Here is a 24,045-nt window from a genome sequence, read left to right on the forward strand (position 1 = left end):
AGAGTCCTCAAGAGGCAGCAGGTGGCAGCAGAAAGGCTTTAGAGGAAGCAGCAGGGGAGGCAGGCTCTGACCCAGGGTTTGTCACAGGCGAACAACCCCAAGCAGCCCCTCCTGGGCTTATTTTCTTGATCAACTGGGTTCTGTATTTTTCAATTTCTTATAAAAGAAAGCTTATCCATTTGAATGGGAAGATAATATATTTACATATATATTTCTTAGAGCTGAATTTAAATAGTGGTTTAGGATTTTTATATGGAATTTGGGGTAGCATAGTGGGCACTTAAAATTATAGTTTTATAAAACAAAAGTGTCATTCGATTAGATTTTCAAGAATACTAATCCTTTGTTAAATCTAGGAGATCACATTTAAATTTTAACTCAGAGAAAATATTTCTTTGAAGATTTCCATTTGTATAGTAAGAAGAAGATGGTTTCCTTATTATTCAGCTAAATTGCTTATAATAATGCTCTTCTTGGCTTAGGGCTTATCTCATAGCAGGTGCTAGAGAAATGTTTACCAAAATGAAATAAAATGTGTGAGACTCTGCACCTCATCTTTTACCTTTCTCGATTTCAGTTGCCTCCCCTGTGAAACAAAGGGTTTTGGTACATATGCACCTGTGGATAATTTTCAGAATGAATCTGTGCATTCATTTTAGTTTGCATTGTTATTGTCTCCTGCCTGGGTCACAAGGGGTTTTTCTTAAATTTATGGGAGATTATCAAATCTTTAGAATCACCACTCATCTCTACTAGCATCTTTTATTTTGTTTTCAAAAATTGTGTACTTAATCAAATTTACTGTGAAAGAGATCACGTGACAAATGACTAAACCAAGGAATATGCACAGCAGAACTATACCTCCCTGCAGTGAGCATCCCATGGTGATGGAATATCTTTATAAAACATGACTCACTTTTCTCAAGTATAGCTTTTGTAAACTTGCAAACTTCAAAAATATTATTCATACTAACTCTTACCTTCAATTTAAAATGAATTTCTTGTGTTTTTAATTTTAATAAGTATAGATTATGACAGGAAAGTCTTCTTATTTATTCTTCAATGTAAATTTTAGTTATTTTCTTATTCTTAAAATGAAATCTTATGACTAGATAATTATCTACAAACATACTTGTGCAAATGATTACAGACATTTGAATCGTTTCTTTGGGGACTGATACTGCTGCTGCTAAGTAGCTTCAGTCGTGTCTGACTCTGTGTGACCCCATAGACGCCTATCCCTTTAACGAGTATTCTTAATTTTATAGTTTTTATTTCATGAAGCCATGTTCACTTCCTGGAGAGGAACTCAATAATTTAAAATTTTTGAGAGAAATATTTGAGCATACCTACTCACCTCTCATCTTACTCACATTATTGTTTGTAATTTTCAGTTAGCGTGGCTATTTTAGTAAAAATGATTTTTTCCCCTCATTTGCTTAATTACTAACACCTGCTCTTTCCTGTAATACTTTCTGATGGAAGGAGGACAGTGTTCTTTCAAAAGCATTCTAGGTGACTTACTGTGCTTTTACAATGCCTAACTGTTTCCTTCAGTTCTCTTATGTCTCTCGGTTCTCTTGTATGTGTATGTGTTTGTGAAAAATGGAAAGACTAGACATTGGATCAGGAGTTTAACTATTCGTGTGACCCTTGCTTAAATAGATCAAATTGTATGCAACTTAAAAATTATGAATATAATCCCTATGCAATACTGCATGGAAAGTATCTTTATTCTTAAAGATATACTTTGCAGCATTAAAGCTGTAAATCATAATTAATCATGCCTAGACTTTTTTTGTGGGAAAATGATGATTTGTATCAAAGTGATATTTTGGGTATAGGAGCTCTTAATTCCTTATAGCCAATATTAAAACAAAATTAAACAACATCACACTCAAGCAATGTGTTTACATACTTTGAGCATTGTTCATTCTTACTTCAAAATTGTTGAGCAGCATTTTTAGATTATCTTAAACTCTCTGGAAGTATAAAATCTAAATAAGTATGCAGAAATAGGTATAATTTTTCCTGCATTTATTTCAATATTAAAATTTCAAAAATGTTGAGATTTTCTATAGGGTGGTTCCTTGGGAAATCTAATTGCATGGTTTATTCAACAATTTTGAATCATAATTATCTTTTATTTCTCAGTCACTTCAAGGAAGAAATAGATCATCTGTAATTGATGTTTCGTCATAATTCTTAGATTGCCTTTGTTCTGTTTTTCAAGTTTAACATTGCCTCAGACAATTGGACAGGTTTTCATTGAGAAACTAGCTGACTATATTCTGGTGAAAACAACCTTTGGATTTTCACTGGCTTGGGATGGAATATCTGGAGTTTACTTGAAGCTGTCTGAGGAGCATAAAGGGAAATCATGTGGCCTGTGTGCAAACTACAATGGCATTCAATCTGATGATTTCATCATTCAGCAAGGTGAGCCGGGGAGGAGAAGAAATGGTGGGTACCTCTGCGGTCTTTCTGCACCTATCACTGTTTATATCCCCAGAAGGGTACAAAACTTGTTCTAGGTTGGGTAAAAAATGGTAGCTATTACTTGCCTGCTTACATGATTTTAAGTGACACTTGAACAGGAAAATGTTTTTGTGTCATTCTTGAAATCCATGAGCTGATTTACATTTGTTGAATTAATACAAGTCAGGTCTTACTCATGTAACAAATACTAACTGAGCATTTACTTTGTGTCTGGCACTGTTGTAGGAGCTTAGGATATGTCAGGGAACAAAGCAAAAACTCCTCCCTTCTTGGGGCTTATATTTTAGTGATTCAAACCCATTTGGGGCAAACTTGTCTACTTTTGGACAAAGCATGTTTTGCTTCTAGTCTGGATAGGAATAAATTAAATGACTGCCACACAATAGTTCTGTAATATAATAAAATGTAAGCAGAATTTATAAAAGTAGAAAAATAACTTGGAAAGATTTTTTTATCATGTATGATGATGTACACGTCGTTCATACAACTTCATTCTAAGTCATGAAACGAATCTTGGTGAGCTATTAAAAATAGGTTCTGTTTTAGTATGGGTACTAGTGTGCAGTGGCAACAAGACAAGAGAATTACAGGACTCACTCATGATTTGCAGCCACATATAAATGTCTAATAAAAAAGAATACTGTGCTTAGTGCCAGCAGACCTGGCTTTGAATGTTGTTCTAAGTCTTACAAGTTTTATAACTTGAGGCATCTCAATTAATCTCTCTGATACTCAGTTTCTTCAGCTGTAAAATAGGGATTAAAATACTTTGGAACTCACAGTATTCTTAATAATAATAACATAGCTTCATACTATTTATAGTAATAGTTAATATGAGTACATGGGCTTCTCAGATGGCTCAGTGGTAAAGAATCTACCTGCTAAGCAGAAGACGTGAGTTTGATCCCTGGATCAGGAAGATCCCCTGGAGAAGGAAATGATATCCCACTCCAATATTCCTGCCTGGGAAATCCCTTGGACATAGGAGCCTGACAGGCTACAGTCCATGCGGTCAGAAAAAATTGGACATGATTTAGTGACTAAACAACAATAACAATATGATTACATAGCTATGTTATTCCCAACTCTTACAACATCATTCATGAAAGTGAAAGTAGCTCAGTCATGTCTGACTCTGCAACTCCATGGACTGTACAGTCCATGGACTTCTCCAGGCCAGAATACTGGAGTGGGTAGCCTTTCCCATCTCCAGGGGATCTTCCCAACCCAGGGATCGAACCCAGGTCTCCTGCATTGCAGGTGGATTCTTTACCAGCTGAGCCATGTAAGGTGGGTGGTATTTTCTTAATTTTACAATGAGGACACAAGGGGATGTGCCTGATGTAACATAGCTTGTAAATGGTGCTATCAGAATTGAGCTATAGCTCCAACTCACTCCCAATGCTATGCCTAGATAAACATGAGAGATATTGAATTCAATCTGTAAACTGCTATATAATACTTTTTGTTTTACATTATAAAATTAATAAGAAGAGTTGCCCATATGTTGTGTTTTAAGGGGATGAAAGTCCTACTTAGAGTGTGAGTTCTGCAATCAAATTCTGCTTTGCCACTTATTAAACTTTCTAAGTTTAATGGTATACTAGTAGTGTATACTTCATAGAGTTGCAAGGTTTAAATGAGATAATCTGTGTAAAATACTTAATACAGTGTCTGGCTTGGCAAATTGTTAATTACTGTTATTTACTGTTAATTATTATGTTAATTATTTACTGTTATTATTAATTACTGTTAATTACTGGCTAATTTATAGTCATCTCCAAGTGCTCTCAATAAGCCTATAATGGAGCTAACAGGAAAATGTTTGATTGAAGACATTGCTTTTAGAGGCCATTGTTAATATGCTAACATTTTCCCTGTATGGTTACTGCTTCATCAGTGTTAGTTTACTAGTAGCTAAAGAGCAGGGCTTCAAGGAGTCAGTTTTCTTACATAAAAAATGGAGATAATAATAATAACCCTGAGGCCTTCCCAGATTGTGAGGATCTAATGAGAAAATGTAAATGAAAGTGTTTCAAAGTGAGCACAATGCAAATATGCAGCATAGAGATCATCCTGAAATGGTGTTTTGCATCCAGTTGGGTATTTAGAAATGAGAGAGTTCACAAAGTTGGCATGTTGAGACTGTATTAGGAAGTAGGGTTTTGGACCCAGGCAGAACCAATTAGATGTTAATTGTTGATTTCTTTTTCTTCTGTATCAAAGCTTTATGAGTATTACTGAGAAAAGAGTTAAAGAAGACTTCTATGGGTAACTTCCCCGGGAACATTTAGGGAGCACGGTCCAGAAACTAGGGTAGAAAATAGCATCTGCTCTTGTTAGAGGCAGAGAGATTCAGATTAGGATTTGAGTGAAAAATCAGACAGACTTTGGTAAGCTGGAACACGGAATGGTTGCTCACAGTGACATAATTGGGCTGCATGTAGACGACTGTTAGCAGGTTATTTGTGGGAGAAGACCAGAAGGAGGAAACTTGACTGAATTATGGCTGAGCTGGCAGTAGGCAAGAAGGACCCTGGAAAGTATGTGGAAGAAGCCTGGAGAGAGCTTTCTGCTTTTTCACAATTTTATTTAGTGTATAGTGTAAAGCAGGCTTCCCAGTGGCACTAGTGGTAAAGAACCTGCCTGCCAATGCAGGAGACACAGGAGATGAGGATTCAGTCCCTGGGTCAGGAAGATCCCCTGGAGGAGGACACAGCAACCCACTCTAGTACCCTTGCCTAGAGAATCTCATGGACAGAGGAGCCTGGCGGGCTACAGTCCATAGGGTCGCAAAGAGTTGAATATGACTGAAGCGACTTGGCACGCCGTAGTGTAAAGCAGAATTATTAAAAAAAAACTAACTTGCAATAATTTATAAGGATGTGACTAGAACCTGCCTATTGATTTTCTTCCATACTGTAATAATGCAAGAAGAAGTCCATTGTTGAGCTGTATTATCTTTAGCTTAAAGATGCCCAGTATTCATATATTCCCTCCCTTTTGAACCTTCCTCCCATCTCCCATATGTGTACCTAAGGCTGATTCATGTTGAGGTTTGACAGAAAACAAGAAAATTCTGTAACGCAATTATCCTTCAATAAAAAATAAATTAAAATAAAAGATACCTAGTATTTTCTTGAAATAGTCTGTACTTTGCTGATTAGATAAATCTTTAGAGGCAGAGCGGTAGTTTGACTGAATACGATTGAATTCATCGTTTCTTAACAGTGATTAAAATTGTATTTCTCTGTGCATTCCTATGCATTCTTCAGGCATGATTTCACAAAGAAATGAGCCTTTTCAGAATTTCTGTAGATATAGAAAGATTTAAGTTTGTTGTCAGATTGAGATTCTTATTCCATAATTCATGTCTATAGCTAGGTACACATCATCATAGAACCCCTGATTTTCTCTTGTTTTTCCAGCATAATAATTAATAGTGTCTCTCTTTCACTCTCACAAGTGTCCCAATATGGACAATAAATTACTTCGTTTGTAGCACATTTTATATGAAGCATTTTAATTTTAGTTTTGCAGGCTTCAAGACCACCAGTTGGTTTGGATTTAAAGTCTCATAGTAATGCAATGCGGTGTAATAAAAATAAGCTAAATATGTGGTGAAAAGTTGGAATTAAAATGACCTCTACAGGATTGCCCAGGTTGTTTAGTTACATTAAAATTTGTGTATAAATATGGAAAAAAGTTGGTCCTAGGATGTATTTTTGATTCTTCAGACCTTTAAAAATATGCTGGAGACTTCCCTGGTTGTCTGCAATTAAGAATCCACTTTGCAAAAAAAAAAAAAAAAAGAATCCACCGTGCAGTGCAGGGGATTCAGATTCAATCCCGAGTAGGTGAACTAAGATCCTCCATATTGAGCAGCTAAGCTGGTGCATCACAACTAGAGTGTCCGTGCACTGCAACGAAAGATCTGCGTGACACAACGAAGGTCCAGACGTGAGCGTGAAGTCGCTCGGTCGTGTCCGACTCTTTGCAACCCCATGAACTGTAGCCTACCAGGCTCTTCAGTCCATGGAATTTTCCAGACAAGAGTACTGGAGTGGGTTGCCATTTCCTTCTCCAGGGGATCTTCCCAACCCAGGGATCGAACCCGGGTCTCCCTCACTGCAGGCAGACGCTTTACCGCCTGAGCCACCAGGGAAGCTCCTGAGTGCAGCACAAAAAGCCAACACAGCCAAATAAATAAATACATATTTTCAAAAAGACTTTTGAAGGAAAAACTTACGATGATGCTTTGAAATGAAATGTGACTATACATTTATTTAAAATGAACATTAGTTTTCCCTCTTAAAAATTAAGTATGTTAGATCCAACCTATACTTTGTTGAGTGTGACACATTTCCACAATATCAGAGAATGAGGTGAATCAAACATCTAGGATTCTAATAATCTATTTAATAAACATGGCAAACTTCCTCGTATTTATTTGTTCCCTTATTTAGCAAATATATTTTGAGCACCCACTCTATACAAGATAGTAAACTAGGGATCCAGCAATAGGATAGCTTAGACAAGCTCTCCCCCTTAATTTAGTAGAAGGCAAAATAAATAAAGAGACAAATTAAAACACAATATTTGTGAGCAATAGCAGCCGTGAAAAAAGGGGGCAAGGGGACTGATAGAACAGTGTTTGTTTAGGGGATCTAGATCACATGCCAGAGAAAGCTTCTCTGAGGAGGTCATACTGAATAGAATTCCACATGAAGTCAGGGAGACAGCAGAGGGAAAGTTGGGGGGAAGAGTAATTTTGAAGGGGGAGATGCAAGAGCAAAAGCAGAAGCAGGGTGGGAATGAGCGTAAGTGAAGAATGGTATAAAGCCCGAAAGCTTGGAGTTGGTTGACCAAGAATAGGAGTGGAAGATGTAAGAGAGTTGGGGTGGGATAGAGTGGATGAGGAGGTAGGGAGTTGGGGGAGTGCAGAGGCCAGATCAGAAAGTCTTTCAGGCCCCAGTAAAGTTTGGGATTTTATACTAACAGAGCAAAGCTTTCTTATGGATAAACTTCCACAATCTTTCCAACAATTGGTAGTAGTAAGTAGACATCTTCCTATCTGGAAGAAACTGAGAGTAGTGAACCATTTGACTTGCTATTTTTGATTCTCGTGGTGCAGTAACTTGTATTGCATGGTAGACCTGTGGCTGTGTATATCTCAGTGGTGGAGAAGCTAACACTCAGACACGAAGGCTAGCTGTTAGATGGAACTTCAAGATGTCATATTGTTTGGATCTGCTAAGGAATCATGGTTTCAGATTCTGCCCTTGTCTGAATGTGGGGCAGAATTCACTTTCACGTCAGGCCCTGAACTTGTCCTTTGACGGGTAGATGGCCCAGAGTGCTCTCCAGCAACTGTCTGCTTATTGCTGCTGTACATTAGCTCCTGCATCTTGCTTCAGAATAATGCTGGGAAGGCATGTGGATTCTTAATCTGTCCTGAGCATCTTTAGAAACACTATTCATCATATTCACATGAAATGAATTCACTTCTTAGTCCCCTCTTCTCCAGCTGTCTTTTCCAGTTTTTCATTGTATGACCATCCTCTGACATCTCCACGAGGGTGCTAGGTACCCCCTAAATGAAGCTACAATTTTAGTAAGGTTCCGACTAATGTCAACTAGAATGAAAGGGCTGTTTGAAAATTTTTATACCAAACTTTTACTTATGTTTTTAGTTGTATGCATACTTTTCTCCTCTTTGCAGTATACACTACAGGCTAATTAGTACTTTACTGGTATGCATGTGGTGCCACTCACTTTCAACCCTCCCCCATGTTCCTTCAATGAAGTTTTCTTTTTCTACTCCAATGGTATTATTGGTATTTGGTACTTAAACTTTGTTCAGTGTATCTTTATGGATATTATGCTAAAGTAATTCTATAGTCTAATATCATTGGTAATTATAAAGTTACTGAGTTTAGCTTTTTGACCAGAAATTTTATGTTGGTGAACTGTGTGTTTGTGGAAAGTGATCCTATTACACATATTTTTGTGTGTGTGTTTGTGTGAAATAGAGGACTATACAGAAGACATTGCTGTGTTTGCAAATACTTGGTCAGTGCAAACTCCAGATGACACCAAATGTGTACCCACACCCTCAGATTTTCCAAATCCTTGCTCCAGTGGAATGCCAGCATTTGAGGTAAATATGATGTGAAAAAATTTGGCATGTTGGATACAGCACACGTATAATTGTATTTGTATGTTTCACACTAAACATTTTTAGTGTAAACACAACATAATTAAACACTATTAAATTCCAGAAATGTAATGCAAGAAGAATAAATTTGTGTTTACTTCCAAAACAATGAATGCAATGAGCTTCATAAAAGTGGTGCTCATTATGAAAGTAGTTAGAAAATGTTGTTTAAATTTATAAGCCTTCATACCTCTCTTTCCTAATAAGAACAGAGAATCTTGCAAATAGATCAATGGAAAAAAAATGAGAGTACATGCGTATCATTTAGTATGTTCTAGTGACTACCATCTTTTTCTGCATAGGCAATCTTCTTCAAGTGTCAGATCCTGTTGCAATTTCCCTTTTTGAGCTGCCATGAATATATTGATCCATATTTGTATATTGCCAGCTGTGTTAATGATCTTTGCAAGTAAGTGAAATAATTAGCATTTATAATGAAATTCTTTTATCCAAAAAGAAGAGCAAAAACCATTCTATAACTTTACCATCTCAACAGTTGATGGAATGTAGTGGGAAATGTAAAACATAAGCTGTACTAGAGCTATTAGAAACTTACTGGGTAATAGTCATGTTGCATTTGAAAATATGTGATGATAATGATGATGATGGTGATGAAAGTTGCCCAGTCGTATCTGACTCTTTGCAACCCCATGGACTGTATAGTCCATGGAATTCTCCAGGCTAGAATACTGGAGTGGGTAGCCTTTCCCTTCTCCAGGGGATCTTCCCAATCCAGGGATCGAACCCAGATCTCCTGCACTGCAGGCGAATTCTTTACCAGCTGAGCCACTAGGGAAGCCTGAAAATATGTGGGTTATTTTGAAATAGCTTTTGATATTGATTTCTAACATAATTCCACAGTGATAAGAGAACATACTTGTATGATTTCAATACCTTTAGGCCGTGAAACTTTTTGCAGCTTGTTTTATGTCCCTGGATATGTTCCAGTGTCTCCTAATTTATAGTCTATGGGAACTTGAATAGAATTTGTATCCTACTGTTGTATGAAAATTGTATAAGTCTTAATTATTTTTCATTGGTTCATGATGCTTTCCAGGTCTACCATATCCTTCTACTTTTCTGTATATTCATTCTATTAATTTTTGAGTTTGATATCGAAATTCCAACTAAAAAATGTCTAAATAATAATGAAAATATGAAAAAATGAGATATGAGTGAAATTGATGATAAAGTTACAGATTCTGCTAAGACCATTGCCTTATGTATTGCCTATGTGTATAACTGAAAGAAATGCTAAATATAAGCAGAAAATTAGGGAAAATAAACATATAATATTTTTCACACCAAGGTTACAGGCTCCTGCATTCACTCCCGGGGTAAGAACACCAGACAAAGGTGGTTGTCTAGGGAGTAAATTCAGTGAGACTCATCATAATATATTCATCAATATAGATTACCATTATTGAAGTCTTTTTATTTTTTTCAAAAATTTAACAAGTAAAAGATACATGCACACCAATATTCATAGCAGCGCTATTAACAATAGCCAAGATATGGAAACAATTTAAGTGTCCATGAACAGATAAATGGATAAAGAGGATGTGGCATAAGGGGACACATGTATATGTATGGCAGATTCATGCTGATGTATGGCAAAAACCAACACAATATTGTAAAGCAAATGTCCTTGGATTCAAACTAAATTAAGAAAAAAGGTGTGACATATCTGTATATTCCATGGAATACTACTCAGTCACAAAAAGAATGAAATAATGCCATTTGCAGCAACATGGATGAACCTAGAGAATATCAGGCTAAGTCAGAAAGAGACAAATACCATATGCTATCACTTACATGTGAAACCTAAAATATTATGCAAATGAACGTGTTTATGAAACAGAAACAGACAATCACAGAAGACAAGCTTACGTTACCAAAGGCGAAAAGCTGTGGGGAGGGATAAATTAGGAGTCTGGGATTAGGAGATACAAGCTACAGTATATAAAATAGATAAAGAACAAAGTCCTGCTGAATAGAGCAGGGAACTGTATTCAATATCGTGTAATAAAACATAATGGAAAAGAAAATGAAAAAGAATGTGTGTATATGTAGAACTGAATCACTTTGCTGTACACCAGAAACTAACACAACATTGTAAATCAATTACACTTGAATTACAAAAAAATTACCAAATGTATGTGATTAGCTATCTTGAATGTTAGAGACTATCTCAGGAAATGTTTAATATGCTTTTATTTTTTAAGTATTCCAAGAAGTATAAATGGTACATGGAAACATTGTTATGAAAGACCAGACTAATTTTTTGTTTGAATAAAACCTCTGAAATTAAATCCTGGTAGCTTGTTAGGAGGTTTAAGTTTACCAAAGGTGAAAACAAAGAGGAAAAGTTGAGGTAGTGTGAAATTATGTTACTTATAATCACTCTCAGAGAAGGCGATGGCACCCCACTCCAGTACTCTTGCCTGGAAAATCCCAGTGGATGGAGGGGCCTAGTAGGCTGCAGTCCATGGGGTCACTAGGAGTCAGACACAACTGAGCGGCTTCACTTTCACTTTTCACTTTTCACTTTCATGCATTGGAGAAGGAAATGGCAACCCATTCCAGTGTTCTTGCCCGGAGAATCCCAGGGACGGGGAGCCTGATGGGCTGCCGTCTATGGGGTCGCACAGAGTCGGACACTACTGAAGCGACTTAGCAGCAGTAGCAGCAGCAGCATAATCACTCTGCCTTTAACTAGATTAAGATAATTATAAAAATAATGAATGCAATTATATTTTCCAGATATTAAAATGAGATTGTTTGGGATGCTTGTTAATTTTGAGTTAAGTACAGTTATACCTTTATTTGTATGTATAGTCTAAATTTCAGAGATTTTTTAACTAATGCAGGAGCTTTGAAAGAATACTCCCTCTGCCCAAAATATTGAGTGCTGACCTTTCTTTATATTTAACAACATTCTGTTCTCTATTTGGTTTTACTTTTCATCTAAGTGCTGTATTGTTATCTCTGTTCTATCGGTCTGTTTTGGAGGGATCTGTAGGTAGTCCATTGCCCTGATTTCTGGCAGATCCAGAAAAGTCATTCTCCATTTATTAGTTGGGATATTGTTAGGCTGCTTCAATTGGCAGAATATCAGGGGCTTCCATTAAATTGGATGCTTGTATTTCTCTCACATGAAGTCCAGGCTGGCAAGTGGTCTTGGGTTCATAGTGTGTGTCTGTTCCACGAGTTTTCCATTGACTCAGTGATACTATTGGCTATATCATCTCTCAGCGTCTAGGGTATTATTCTCAATTTCATTGTCAAAAACTGTCTCACCACTGCCATGTCCATCTTTTAGCCCTTAGGAAAGGAGAAAAGGAAATAAAGAACTGTCATAGCTTAGTCAGTAAAGAATCTGCCTGTGGTGCAGGAGACCTGGGTTCAATCCCTGGGTCGGGAAGATCACCTGGAGAAGGAAATGGCGAACCCATTCCAGTATTCCTGCCTGGAAAATCCCATGGACAGAGGAGCCTGGTGGGCTACGGTCCATGGGGTTGCAAAAGTTGGACAGGACTTAGCAACTAAACCACCACCACCAGCATTTTTAAGGACAAGATCTAGACGTTTCATGCACATTTTTACTTTTAACCCTTTAGCCAGAACTTAGAAACATGGCCACTCCTAGAAGTAAGGACAGCTGGGAAATGTTGTCTTTGGCTTGGCAGCCATATGCCCAGCCAAAGCTTGCAGGTTCTAATATTAAAAAGAAGAGGGAACTGGGCACAAAATGTAGCCTATTGTACCTGCTTCATCTGAAATTTCATCATTAAGAAGTTAACATTTTTGTCTCTTGAAATTTTGTTGTGTTTACGCTTTGAATTTTGAAACCTAGTTGCTTTCTTTAGAGCAAATAAAAACAGCAGACTAGTGAAACTCCTTTACTGGTTGAAATCAACTGACATCTAAGATATGTACTTGAGCTGAAGAAGCCAGGCAAAGCAGCCATGTAAACCAAAGAAAAGACTATGCAAGTGAATAAGTGTGCATTGATAAAGTGGGAGAGGGAAGGTACCAGAGCTGGCCTTTCACTGTCCTCAATAGTCCATCCAGGACTACACCCGCCTACATTCTTTTTCCCCTAAAGGAGATTCTGTTCACTTCTTATATTAAAGGAGTGCCTCACAGGGATTCTATACCATGATTATATAATTATGAATCTGTTGAATACAAATTTCCTGCTTGGATTAGGATAGTATATTGAATTCAATTTAATACATATTTCCTGAGTGTCTATTCTGAGCTGAGCATTATGTCAAATCTTGGCGCAATAGAAACAATTTATTATGTTGATTTTTAATTTATTTTATTTTACTTTAAAATTCTTTTTGTGTGTTGATGTATGGCAAAACCAATACAATATTGTAACATAATTAGCCTCCAATTAAAATAAATAAATTTATATTAAAAAAATAAAATTCTATTTGTGAAGTATAATTGATTTACAATATTATATTAGTTTCAGCTATATAACATAGTGATTGCATATGTTTATGGATTATTTTTATTTAGAGTTATTATAAAATATTGACTATATTCTCTACACTGTACATTACATGCTTGTATCTTGTTTATTTTATACCTAGTAGTTTGCACCTCTTAACCCCTGTTTTCTCCTATTTTGTCCCACCCCACCCCCTCTCCCTACTAGTTTGATAAGCACTAGTTTTGTTCTGTTTTTCTTTTGTTATATGTATTCATTTTATTTTGTAAAAATCTGACCTATAAGTGAAAACAATAGTATTTGCTTTCTTACTAAGCATAATACCCTTCAGGCCCATCCATGTTTCTGCAAATGGCAAAATTGTGTTACCTGTTTTGGCTGTGTAATATTCCATTTATAATATTCCATATATAATATTGTCTTTATCCATTCACCTGCTGATGGACACTTAGGTTACTTCCATATCTTGGCTATTATAATAATGCTATGTGCTAAGTCGCTTCAGTCATGTCCGACTCTATGGGCTGAAGCCTGCCAGCTCCTTGACCATGGGATTCTCCAGGCACGAATACTGGAGTGGGTTGCCGTGCCCTCCTCCAGGGAGTCTTCCCAACCCAGGGATCAAACTCTTATCTATTATGTCTCCTGTATTGTCAGGCGAGTTCTTTACTACTAACTTCCCTGATAGCTCAGACTTTAAAAAACCTGCCTGCAATACAGGAGACCTGTGTTCAATCCCTGAGTTGGGAAGATCCCCTGGAGAAGGAAATGGCAACTCGCTCCAGTATTCTTGCCAGGAAAATCCCATGGACAGAGGAGCCTGGCAGGCTCTAGTCCCTGAGGTCACAAAGTCAGACACGACTGAGCAACTAACACTTTCACTTTTAGTGCCTCCTGGGAAGTATGGCAAAACAAATTTGGGGTGTTTCCAGAACACAAAAAGTGGGGCTGGAGCATGGTGAATGGGAGAGAGAGAGAGGAGATGAAGTTAGAGAAGTAGGCACGGTCTAGATTACCTAGAGTCTTAGGGCTCATAGTAAGGAGTATGAATTGTTGCTTGATCTTATTTCATATAACCTGACTATTCTCAGGAGATCTGAATTTGCCTTTTGCCTAGTTTCTTAACTTCTGCTTATTCCAGGTAGGTGTACTGTGTTTTAGCCTGGATTATGTTAGAATGTCAGTTAATTTGCTTAGAATGTAATAAATCAAGGGGGGAGAAGTAGTACAAAATGAAAACGCAAGGCCCCTTGTTAAAAAAAATTGCTAAGCATTCAAGATAGTGACAGCAGAGCATTAAATGAGTACAGGATCCAACTAAGTGACAGCCTTTTTAAGAGCAGAGCCTGTGTGACTGATTGCACAGGTCACATTCCCATGAAGCTGGTTCTGATCTTGATAAATTTTATTTGAAAAAAATGAATGCCTTCTACTGATGAAAAATTAATGCTGCTGTGAACATTGATAAGCATGTATCTTTTCCAATTAGTGCTTTTGCTTTCTTCAGATATATACCCAAGAGTGGAACTGCTTGATCATCGGGTAATTCTATTTTTAGTTTTTTGAGGAATTTTCATTCTCTTTCCCGTAGTGGCTACACCGTTTTACATTCCCACCAGCAGTTCACTTGAGTTCCTTTTCCTCCACCTCTTCACCAACAATTTGTTATTTGTTGTTGTTGTTTTGACAACAGCCGTCCTGACAGGTGTGAAGTGATATCTCATTGTATTCCCTGATGATTAGTGACGGTGAGCATCCTTGCAGGTGTCTGTTGGCCATGGAAACAGAAACACTTAGAAATAGTCCCTGTCGTAGGAACTCAGATTCTCATGGGGCAGAAAAACAGGTTCTCAGCAATTGTACATGCTTTAAACGCAAAGTACGGTGAGTGTGGAGGAGAGAACTACTAACCTCCTCAGGGAGTGCCTAGAGAAAATGATAGCTGGGTTGGAATTTGAAGGATCATACAATACCAGTCCTTGAACTCAGGTCCTCCTCATTCTGCTTCTAATAATGCTGAACTTAGCAGCAAGGAAATGCTTCTAATCTTGCCGCACACAAGTCAATTGATTAAAAACAACCGTTACTTAATGAGTATTTTCCTTATTAACGTTAACATCCAAAATGGAAAAATAAGCTAATTTTCCCCTCAGTAAATAATTTGTTGCCCAACTGTTGTTTTTATGCAATGCCATGTGTAATGTGCTTAGTACAGTTCCTAGTGTAACACAGACACAACAAACGGTTTGGATAATAGTTGCGTTAGGTTGGAAAACCAATATTCAGTTACTTTATTAGCCTTCAAGGCCTCCATTAATTGTAGGAAGAAATGCATATGTTTAAAGTAAATCATAAATTTAACGTCTTTCTAAGAATTCAACGATTTTAACTTACCCTGTTTTTCAGAGACTTGTTTGGAGATTTAGAATATTTTCTGTGCTTCTGAAGTCTACAGTCCTTTTTTTTATTCTAAAGCTTAGTTAATTGGACTAGATAATCTGCATGACTCCAGTTACAGTAACACAGGATAAGGGCAATTTGAGATCAGTGGTTTTTACAATAGAAATACTGAAAATGCTAAGGTCCACAAAATACAACATTCTTAAGGATGTAAAGGTATTTAGCTATTTAGACTTTCAGTTGGGTTGTAAAACAAGCCCGCTATCTTATAAACACTGTTGATTTTATAGATGCCTTGTTAATCTGCTTTGGGAATTGGCTGACCTCTTATATTTGTTTGGGGGAGTTTCTAAGGTGATTATAAAAAAATACTTAGAGATTATTCACTCTTGGCAGCATTAGCAAAGTAACTGGCTTTAGTAATTTAAACCTGAAAGAATTAAAAATCTTTTAAATCTCAAATGAAATGCTGTTTATTTAATCCTTCACAAGTGCTTATTATTAGTATTGATTTTATTCCAGCATGTAAACTATCAAGAGCATGGTGAATAGAAATCATTTTTCTATTTAGAAATCTATCTTAGAAATCATTTTCATATTTTATGTTTTTATTGTGATAGAATTATTAAATAGGATTAATTAAAATAATATTGATAAGATTTATTAAGTTTTGAAAGGTCTGGGATGTTTTGTGTGGGAGCAAAAAAATACAAAGATTCTAGAACAAATGTCATAATTAGAATAGAAATCTTTTTCAGTATGGTACTCCATTGAATCCAAAGAAAAAATGGCCAAATTATTGAAAGACTTAAATGAAACAATTTACTTAGTCTTTTAAATCTGGGATCCCATGTTTATATGTTTTCTACATTATTGGGGCTTCCCTGGTGGCTCAGACGGTAAAGCATCTGCCTACAATGCGGAAGACCTGGGTTGGATCCCTGGGTCAGGAATTTCCCCTGGAGAAGGAAATGGCAACCCACTCCAGTACTCTAACCTGGAAAATCCCATAGATGGAGGAGCCTGGTGGGCTACAGTCCATGGGGTCACTAGAGTCAGACACGACTGAGCGACTTCATTTCACTTCACTTCTAATATTAGTTGATCAACTAATATTAGAATATTCACCACATAGTCAGCTTTTCTCCAGAACAAGAGCTCAAGGGCACAGTTCCTGTCAATATTTCCTGTATGATTTTTGATATCTTTTCACTTTCCAGAACTCATGATGATGAAACCTATTGTCGAGCGGCCACCGAGTATGCTAGAGCCTGTTCCCATGCAGGCTACCCTATTCAAGATTGGAGAGATGACTTTCCAGCATGCAGTATGTTTCCTTATTTTCCAGCCATGCCTGTGTACTTCTGTTAATTTTAGGCTTATCCTAGTACTCAAAACTTACCCTACTTGTCCAAACTAGTGAACTGCAAAGACTTGGTATTGATGCAATAATATTGGTAAACTTTTGAATACTTTTAAAATACTCTAATCTTTGTCTTTATCTGGCTTACTTCACTTATTATGATAATCTCTCACATATGTTGCTGCAAATAGCATTATTTCATTCTTTTTATGACTGAGTAATATTCTAAGATAAATACCACACAATAATGTATACATGTGGAATCTAAAAGATAAAAAGAAACACATGAACTTATTTCTGAAATAGAAAGAGACTCACAGACACAGAAAACAAACCAAGGGGAAAAGAGAGGTGGGGGGAAGAATAAATTAGGAGGCTGAGATTAAACTATACACACTACTATGTATAAAATATATAACCAATAGGGACCTACAGTATAGTACAGGGAACCATACTCAGTATTATGTGATAATGTATATGGGAAAATAATCTGAAAAAGAATTTATATATATATATAGTGTGTATAATATATATTATATATGTATAACTGAATCACTGTGTTGTATACCCAAAACCTACACAATATTGTAAATCAACTATACTTCAATAAAAACATTTTAAAAAACAAACAAAAAAACACTGTAATCTTTCTCAAAGAGAGTTGAGTAGCATTGACTTACTGCTCACCTGTTTGCCCGTTTTAGTCGATAAGTGTGATGACAGCTTTGTCCATCGGGATTGCATCAGTTGTTGCCCACCAACCTGCACGTTTGAGAAACAGTGTCTTGGGAGCAATCTCCATTGTCTTGATGGATGTTATTGCCCAGATGGTAAGTGCTTCGTGAAAGAAACTGTGTCTGCACTCATTGTGACTAGTACCCTGTGATCCAAGACTCTTGTCTTTGTGTCCTCTCTTGGGATGTTAGGGCTATTGCAAATTTTCTCTCCTTTTAGGATTTGATCCTTAAAGTGACTATAAGGAATGGATGCTTTTCTTTAATAAAAGGCTTTGATCCCTGGATCAGGAAGATTCCCTGGAGAAGGAAATGACAACCCACTCCAGTATTCTTGCCTGGGAAATCCCATGGACAGATGAAGCTGGTGGGCTGCAGTCCATGGGGGTCACAAAAGAGTTGGATGTGACAGCAACAATAATTTATATATTTTCATTTTTTAAAGACAAAATCAAATTCAGAAAAAAAGTCTTCATATCTTGGTAGTACAAGATTTTAGTCCTGATGTAGTTTTAATATTTGTAATTAGAAGTGACATAGCAAATGATAGAGATGGGATTTAAATCTGCAATACAAATTAATAGATATTTATAAGAACATTGAGGATTTATCCAAACTCCTTTATTTTTGCAGATTAAAAAATAGAATCCCAGAGAAGTTAAGTGATTTCCCCACTGTCATGCACTTAATATGAGTGAGGACTACTTAAAATCAGATCTATTGACCTCGGGCCGTTGTTCTGTCAATGCTACTCAAAGCCCATTGGACCAGTGCCAGGCCTGAACTGTTTGCTCCCAGTCAGCGACGTGATAAGGACTTTGCACCAGAACATAAATCCATGCACCAGAATATAATTCCTTTGACTAGAAAGTCTTACTCTGAAAAATGATCAGCTGCATCAAAGAATGTGCTTGGTAACATTGGTTCAACCACCTTTACTCATTAGAAAGAAGTAACAAATGCAGTTCTACTGTACTAGCTCTTTGAGAAGCGTTTCCTGGCTCTTTATTATCTATGTGATGACAGTGTATCTCTCATTTTCACATAAACAGAAATTAAACAGAATAAATTCAATACTTTCTCCCTCCTCTCCTCCCCTCTCCTCTCAAAAGCAAAGAGACATTAGTTGCCCTATTTCTGTGTTGTGAATCTTAACATTTTGATAGCAGGTAACGGGATAATAAAGTTGAAAACCTCTGAAATAGACCCTTATAAGGTAGCTACTGATTGAGTCAGAGCAACTGAGCTACTGACTGAGACAGAGCCAGGCTCCTTAAAAGTAATTTGTATTTCTAGCACCTAGTGAAAGCAAGTGTTCGATAAAAGTTGGCTGAATTATTATATTCCAAGAATATCATTCTTCTTATTTCTTTTGTGCATTTGATGTATATTTTTCTTAAATAGGCCTCATAATGGAAAATGGGACTTGCATCTCCTTGGAAAACTGCCCATGCAATTTTCATGGATTAGCTTATTCAGTTGGCTCAAAAATTGAACAAGAATGTACTGAATGGTATGTGATCAATTACAGCTAATTATTTCTGGGTACCTGACTAGGTGACAATTTTACCTTGACATATGTTTAAGGAGATATACTTTTTACTGATTTTTCTTCCAAAAATTCTCAGACTCAGTTTCATTGTATTTAAAGCCTTTGGGAGGTAGGAGGGACCATCTATATTTTCTTTTACGATGTAACTCTTCTCACTTCTGTTGGTAATTCTATAAATTTTTATATCCATGTGATACACTGTTGAATAATCACTAATTTGCACATGCTTTTACTCATAGGATTTGACGGTTCTCTTGTCCTTCTGTATTGAGTACTTTAAAAAGTGACTCTTCATATCACCAATCTTGGGCCATGATTAGAGACTTTTCAACATTCTTAAATTAGCTAACTAGTTAGCTACTATAGCCAAAGATTAAATTCCTCCAGAGCAGTCTAAAAAGAAATAGAGGTATAAATGTCATTAGGCAATTTTCCCTTTGCTGTCTGTGTATATAACTGAAATACAATTGAAAACTAACCCTGTTCTTAGATACTGATTTGAATTCCTGCCTTTCAGAGATTATTCTTTCCTCCAAAATTCATTATCTGTTTGGTGGTAGAAGGCAGAATTTATCTTACAAAGGGGACATCTTTTCTCTCTCTTTTAATGTCTGATGATCTGCAAAGCCAACTTTAAAAGTTTTTAGTAGATGACGTGACTTATTAATCTTAACTCGTTGTATGTATTTCTCTAATGATACGGGTAAATGCTTTACTGTGTGTGGCCTTTTTTTTTGGTTTAAGCAATGAGGGAAGGACAGAAACAGAAGTTCTCTGTACTTTTGTTCTTGACTAATCTGTACTACCGTTGTATCATCTTCATTGATTTTTAAATATGGCATGCCATAAATAATAATTTAGGTACTGGCCAGTCCAAGTTTATCAGTTAATTGAACTTTTGGAGAGATATTTTTCAGGTCAGATTATTCTGAACCTAAGAAACATGATACATTCGATACATTAACCAATACATTATTGCAAACATTCACACAATTTCTCTGTGCAGTTAGATTAATATTTTTATCATTTTATTTAGTGTGTGTGTTGGTGGAGTTTGGAACTGCACTGAGCATGACTGCCCAGGTAATCTTTTAAAATGTTTTTAGAGAAAATGTCTTGATTTTCTTGAAACTGAGGAGGAAGCTTGCACTGATGTTTTATAAGGTCTTCTTATGTGTAACAAGAGATGTAATGATCTTTAAATCCAGATATTCAGAGGATAAGTGGAAAATTGAATAAATGATAGCTCTGAGCAGACAACTTTGGTAAAAATGTATGAAAATTGCACAAATATTATAAACTCTAAAAAAAAGTGGAATAGCCATCATTAAATACATTTAAAATTTAATCAAATAGTATAATTTAGCGAGTTTGTCAAACTAGTAAATTTTAAGCACTTTAACTATTCTTTTTGATACCTGAATAGTTACACTATTGGCCTACTGCTTTTTTTTGACCTACTGCTTTTTAAGAATAAACATAACTTCTTCCTCCTTCTCCTTTTCTCCTTTTTCCTTCCTCTTCTCTTCCTCCCCCAACCCCTGCTTCTCCTTCTTCTAGTTCAGTGCTCCATTGTAGGTGATTCCCATTTTACGACTTTTGATGGTCGACATTATTCTTTCATTGGAATGTGCCAATACATCCTTGTCAAAGGAACTGGAAAAGATAAATTCACAATTACTTTACAGAAAGCTCACTGTGAACAGGTAAGAGCATTTCAAAATGACCAGAGGAGTGTTCATTTTTTTTTTTTTTTTTGGCTCAAACTTCTTATCTAGGTTAAAAATAGTAACATGAATGGGTATAGTTGTTTTCTTCAAAAATCAGACACCATTGATTGTTAAGATGCATCATTATTCTGTATAGCACAATGAAAAAAACATGTTGATGATTGATCTATGTATGCTATTAACTATATCATGTATCCTGATTTCAAAGATATCAAAATATTAAAAAGTCTTATATACTATATATTTATTGAATTTTCTTTCTTAAAAATAGTGTTTATATGTATAGATTTTTGAAACATTTCATATATGACTGCACAATAAGCAATGTTTTTTGTTGCCTCAAAACTGCTGTCTTAAAGATGATTTTTGACAGAATTTAACAAGTTTCACATCATTCTAAATAGATATGATGGCTCTTTTTTTTAGCATATGGGAATATTTATTTTAGACCTTTTCTTGAAATAAACACATCTATAATTTGTAAACAAAGAAACACAGGTCTTTCATTTCTCTTTCTAAATCAAGTAGTCAAAATTTTGCCAAAATGTTTTATTCTACTTTTATTCCAACATAAAATGGTTGTTTTCAACAAAATTCCAATCTAGTTTATGAGCTTTTTTTAGTTTGATTTTTTTTTTTTCCTGTGCAGTATGTCAGAGTCTTAATTAGCTTTCTACATGGAATTGTAATTCTCTTGGTTCTTTTCTGTACTGAATTTTTTACATCTAAATACCACAGATGAATTTGGAAAGGTACTTTATATTCTATGGAAAAGTAATTCTTCGCACTTTATTGAAAACATTTCTATTTAATAATCTGTGAAAGGCATATATATGCACAAGGTGTATTTAACGTAAAGATATAGTTTATTAGTAATGGGGCTGCATGAGATTCACAATAAAATGTGTGACTACTTTATAATATTGCTTATCCTCTAGTCTTCTGTATACCAGAAATTTTTATCTGTGTGCGCTCTCTCCTTTCTTCTCTCCTTCACCTTCTCCCATTTCTCTCTTCCATTGTCCTTGTCCCTGACTAGGTCTCTCTTTTTCTCTCTCATTGCTTTAACTGATAATTTGATTTTTATGCAGAACCTTGGCTTGGTCTGCCTTCAGTCTGTAACTCTGATTCTGGAGGATGATTTTAACAAACAAGTGACCCTCAGTAGGGGAGGACAGATCCTCACCAGTCCCAACCAAGGCTTCAGTCTGAATGGTAAGAAGCAATGCTAGTGGTATACTTTTCTTACACTAACAATAACAACAACACAACCTCAATGGAGTCTTCTCCATTAACTGATGAACCTAACATTTATGGAGTGCCTATGTGTTTCCAGGTCCTCAGCCAAACTTAGTGGAGACCACCACGTTTATGGGGCTTAGTGTTTATCTCAAGTGGCATTAGTGTTTCTCTCTAGTGTCATATGGGACAGTGCAGACACAGAGTATTTCCATTGTTGCATAAAGTTCTATTGGGTAATGCTGTGCCTGGATATTTTCAGTTTGGATTTGATGCTGAAACAGTGGTAGCCATCTGAAAAACACTGAAAGAGGCTAGGGAGCTCAAGTGAAAATGGAGATAACTTGAGGTTTTGAAGATTGGCTTCCCTGATAGCTCAGTTGGTAAAGAATCCTCCTGCAATGCAGGAGATCCTGGTTCAATTCCTGGGCTGGGAAGATCTGCTGGAGAAGGGATAAGCTACCTATTCCAGTATTCTTGGGCTTCCCCAGTGGTTCAGCTGGTAAAGAATCTGCCTGCAATGCAGGAGACCTGGGTTCGATCCCTGGGTTGGGAAGATCTCCTGGAGAAGGGAAAGGCTACCCACTCCAGTATTCTGGCCGGGAGATTTCCATGACTGTATAGTCCATGGGGTCACAAAGAGTCGGACATGACTGAAGAACTTTCACTTCACTTCAAGTGGCCTAGAGTTTGGAAGAGGAAACATGCAAGTAAATGACCACTTAAAGATATGATAAACTCAAAGATATGCACAGAGACTTCGGGAGTCTAAATGATTAGGTATGTCTCACCCAGCACTGGGTGTGCTGGTGTGGTCAGGAAGCTCTTCTTAAAGAAAGGATATCCAGTTGAGCTTTTACAGCTGAGGAATTGCCAGGATGAAGGAGATGGGGAAAATGTTCTAGGCATAGCAAAGAGGAGAACTATGGAGTATGTATACTAGCTTGGCATTGCTACAGCATGAAGAAGCTAAGTATAGAATGTCCAGAGATCAGAACAGGGAAAGAGATGGGCATGAGAATGAGGACGGCCTTACTTTTTTGAGTGAAGTATAGCTGACTTAAAGTTTCAGGTGTACAACAGTGATTCAAAATTTTAATAGATCAAAGCCATTACAAACAATGGCTGTATTTCCTTTTGCTGTACAATAGACATCCTTCTTGCTTATCTATTTTATACATAGTCATTTGTATCTCTTAATCTCATGGGGAAGGCCTTATATATAGGGCATTCATACTTTGTAATTTCCTGGGAGGCTGTGTTCATGCCCGTGTTTTAGTGTGGTTACTTATAACAGTCACTTTTGCTTTCAGAAGTGCTTGATTTGTATTATAAATTATACGCTCACTCAGTGTCACCCAAGGGTATTGATTGAACTTGATATGAAGTTAATATGCAATTGTTATTATTTGACTTTATTCATGTACAAAGATGACAACCTCATATGCTTCAACCAAATAAGCAAGTGAGTTTTAATGAGGAGACTGACAGTTCTTTTCTTCTTGGTAGACTACTATAACAACACTATGGACATGGATTTGAGAAATGTTAGAAAGGAGACATGGAGAATAGTCAGGACATTATTAGAGTAGAGCATCGGAGAAGGCAATGGCACCCCACTCCAGTACTCTTGCTTGGAAAATCCCATGGATGGAGGAGCCTGGTAGGCTGAAGTCCATGGGGTTGCTAAGAGTCAGATACGACTGAGCGAATTCACTTTCACTTTTCACTTTCATACATTGGAGAAGGAAATGGCAACCTACTCCAGTGTTCTTACCTGGAGAATCCCAGGGACGGGGGAGCCTGCTGGGCTGCCGTCTATGGGATCGCACAGAGCTGGACACGA

General features: G+C 36.6%; 1 protein-coding gene across 1 annotated transcript in view; it reads left to right on the forward strand.

Annotated features, from left to right (window-relative positions):
• The window catches only part of OTOGL (otogelin-like), a 174,130-nt gene that overhangs the window by 22,654 nt on the left and 127,431 nt on the right, over positions 1–24,045 (forward strand). The window contains exons 8-16 of the mRNA XM_010832076.1: positions 2,234–2,439; positions 8,532–8,659; positions 9,019–9,125; positions 16,802–16,908; positions 17,649–17,774; positions 19,083–19,191; positions 20,267–20,313; positions 20,791–20,936; positions 22,052–22,175. Of these exons, the coding sequence (XP_010830378.1) occupies positions 2,234–2,439; positions 8,532–8,659; positions 9,019–9,125; positions 16,802–16,908; positions 17,649–17,774; positions 19,083–19,191; positions 20,267–20,313; positions 20,791–20,936; positions 22,052–22,175 (1,100 nt within the window). The remainder of the gene's footprint in view (positions 1–2,233; positions 2,440–8,531; positions 8,660–9,018; positions 9,126–16,801; positions 16,909–17,648; positions 17,775–19,082; positions 19,192–20,266; positions 20,314–20,790; positions 20,937–22,051; positions 22,176–24,045) is intronic.

Source organism: Bison bison, unplaced genomic scaffold, assembly GCF_000754665.1.
Source record: "Bison bison bison isolate TAMUID 2011002044 unplaced genomic scaffold, Bison_UMD1.0 scf7180017864535, whole genome shotgun sequence".
Taxonomy (NCBI): Eukaryota; Metazoa; Chordata; class Mammalia; order Artiodactyla; family Bovidae; genus Bison; species Bison bison.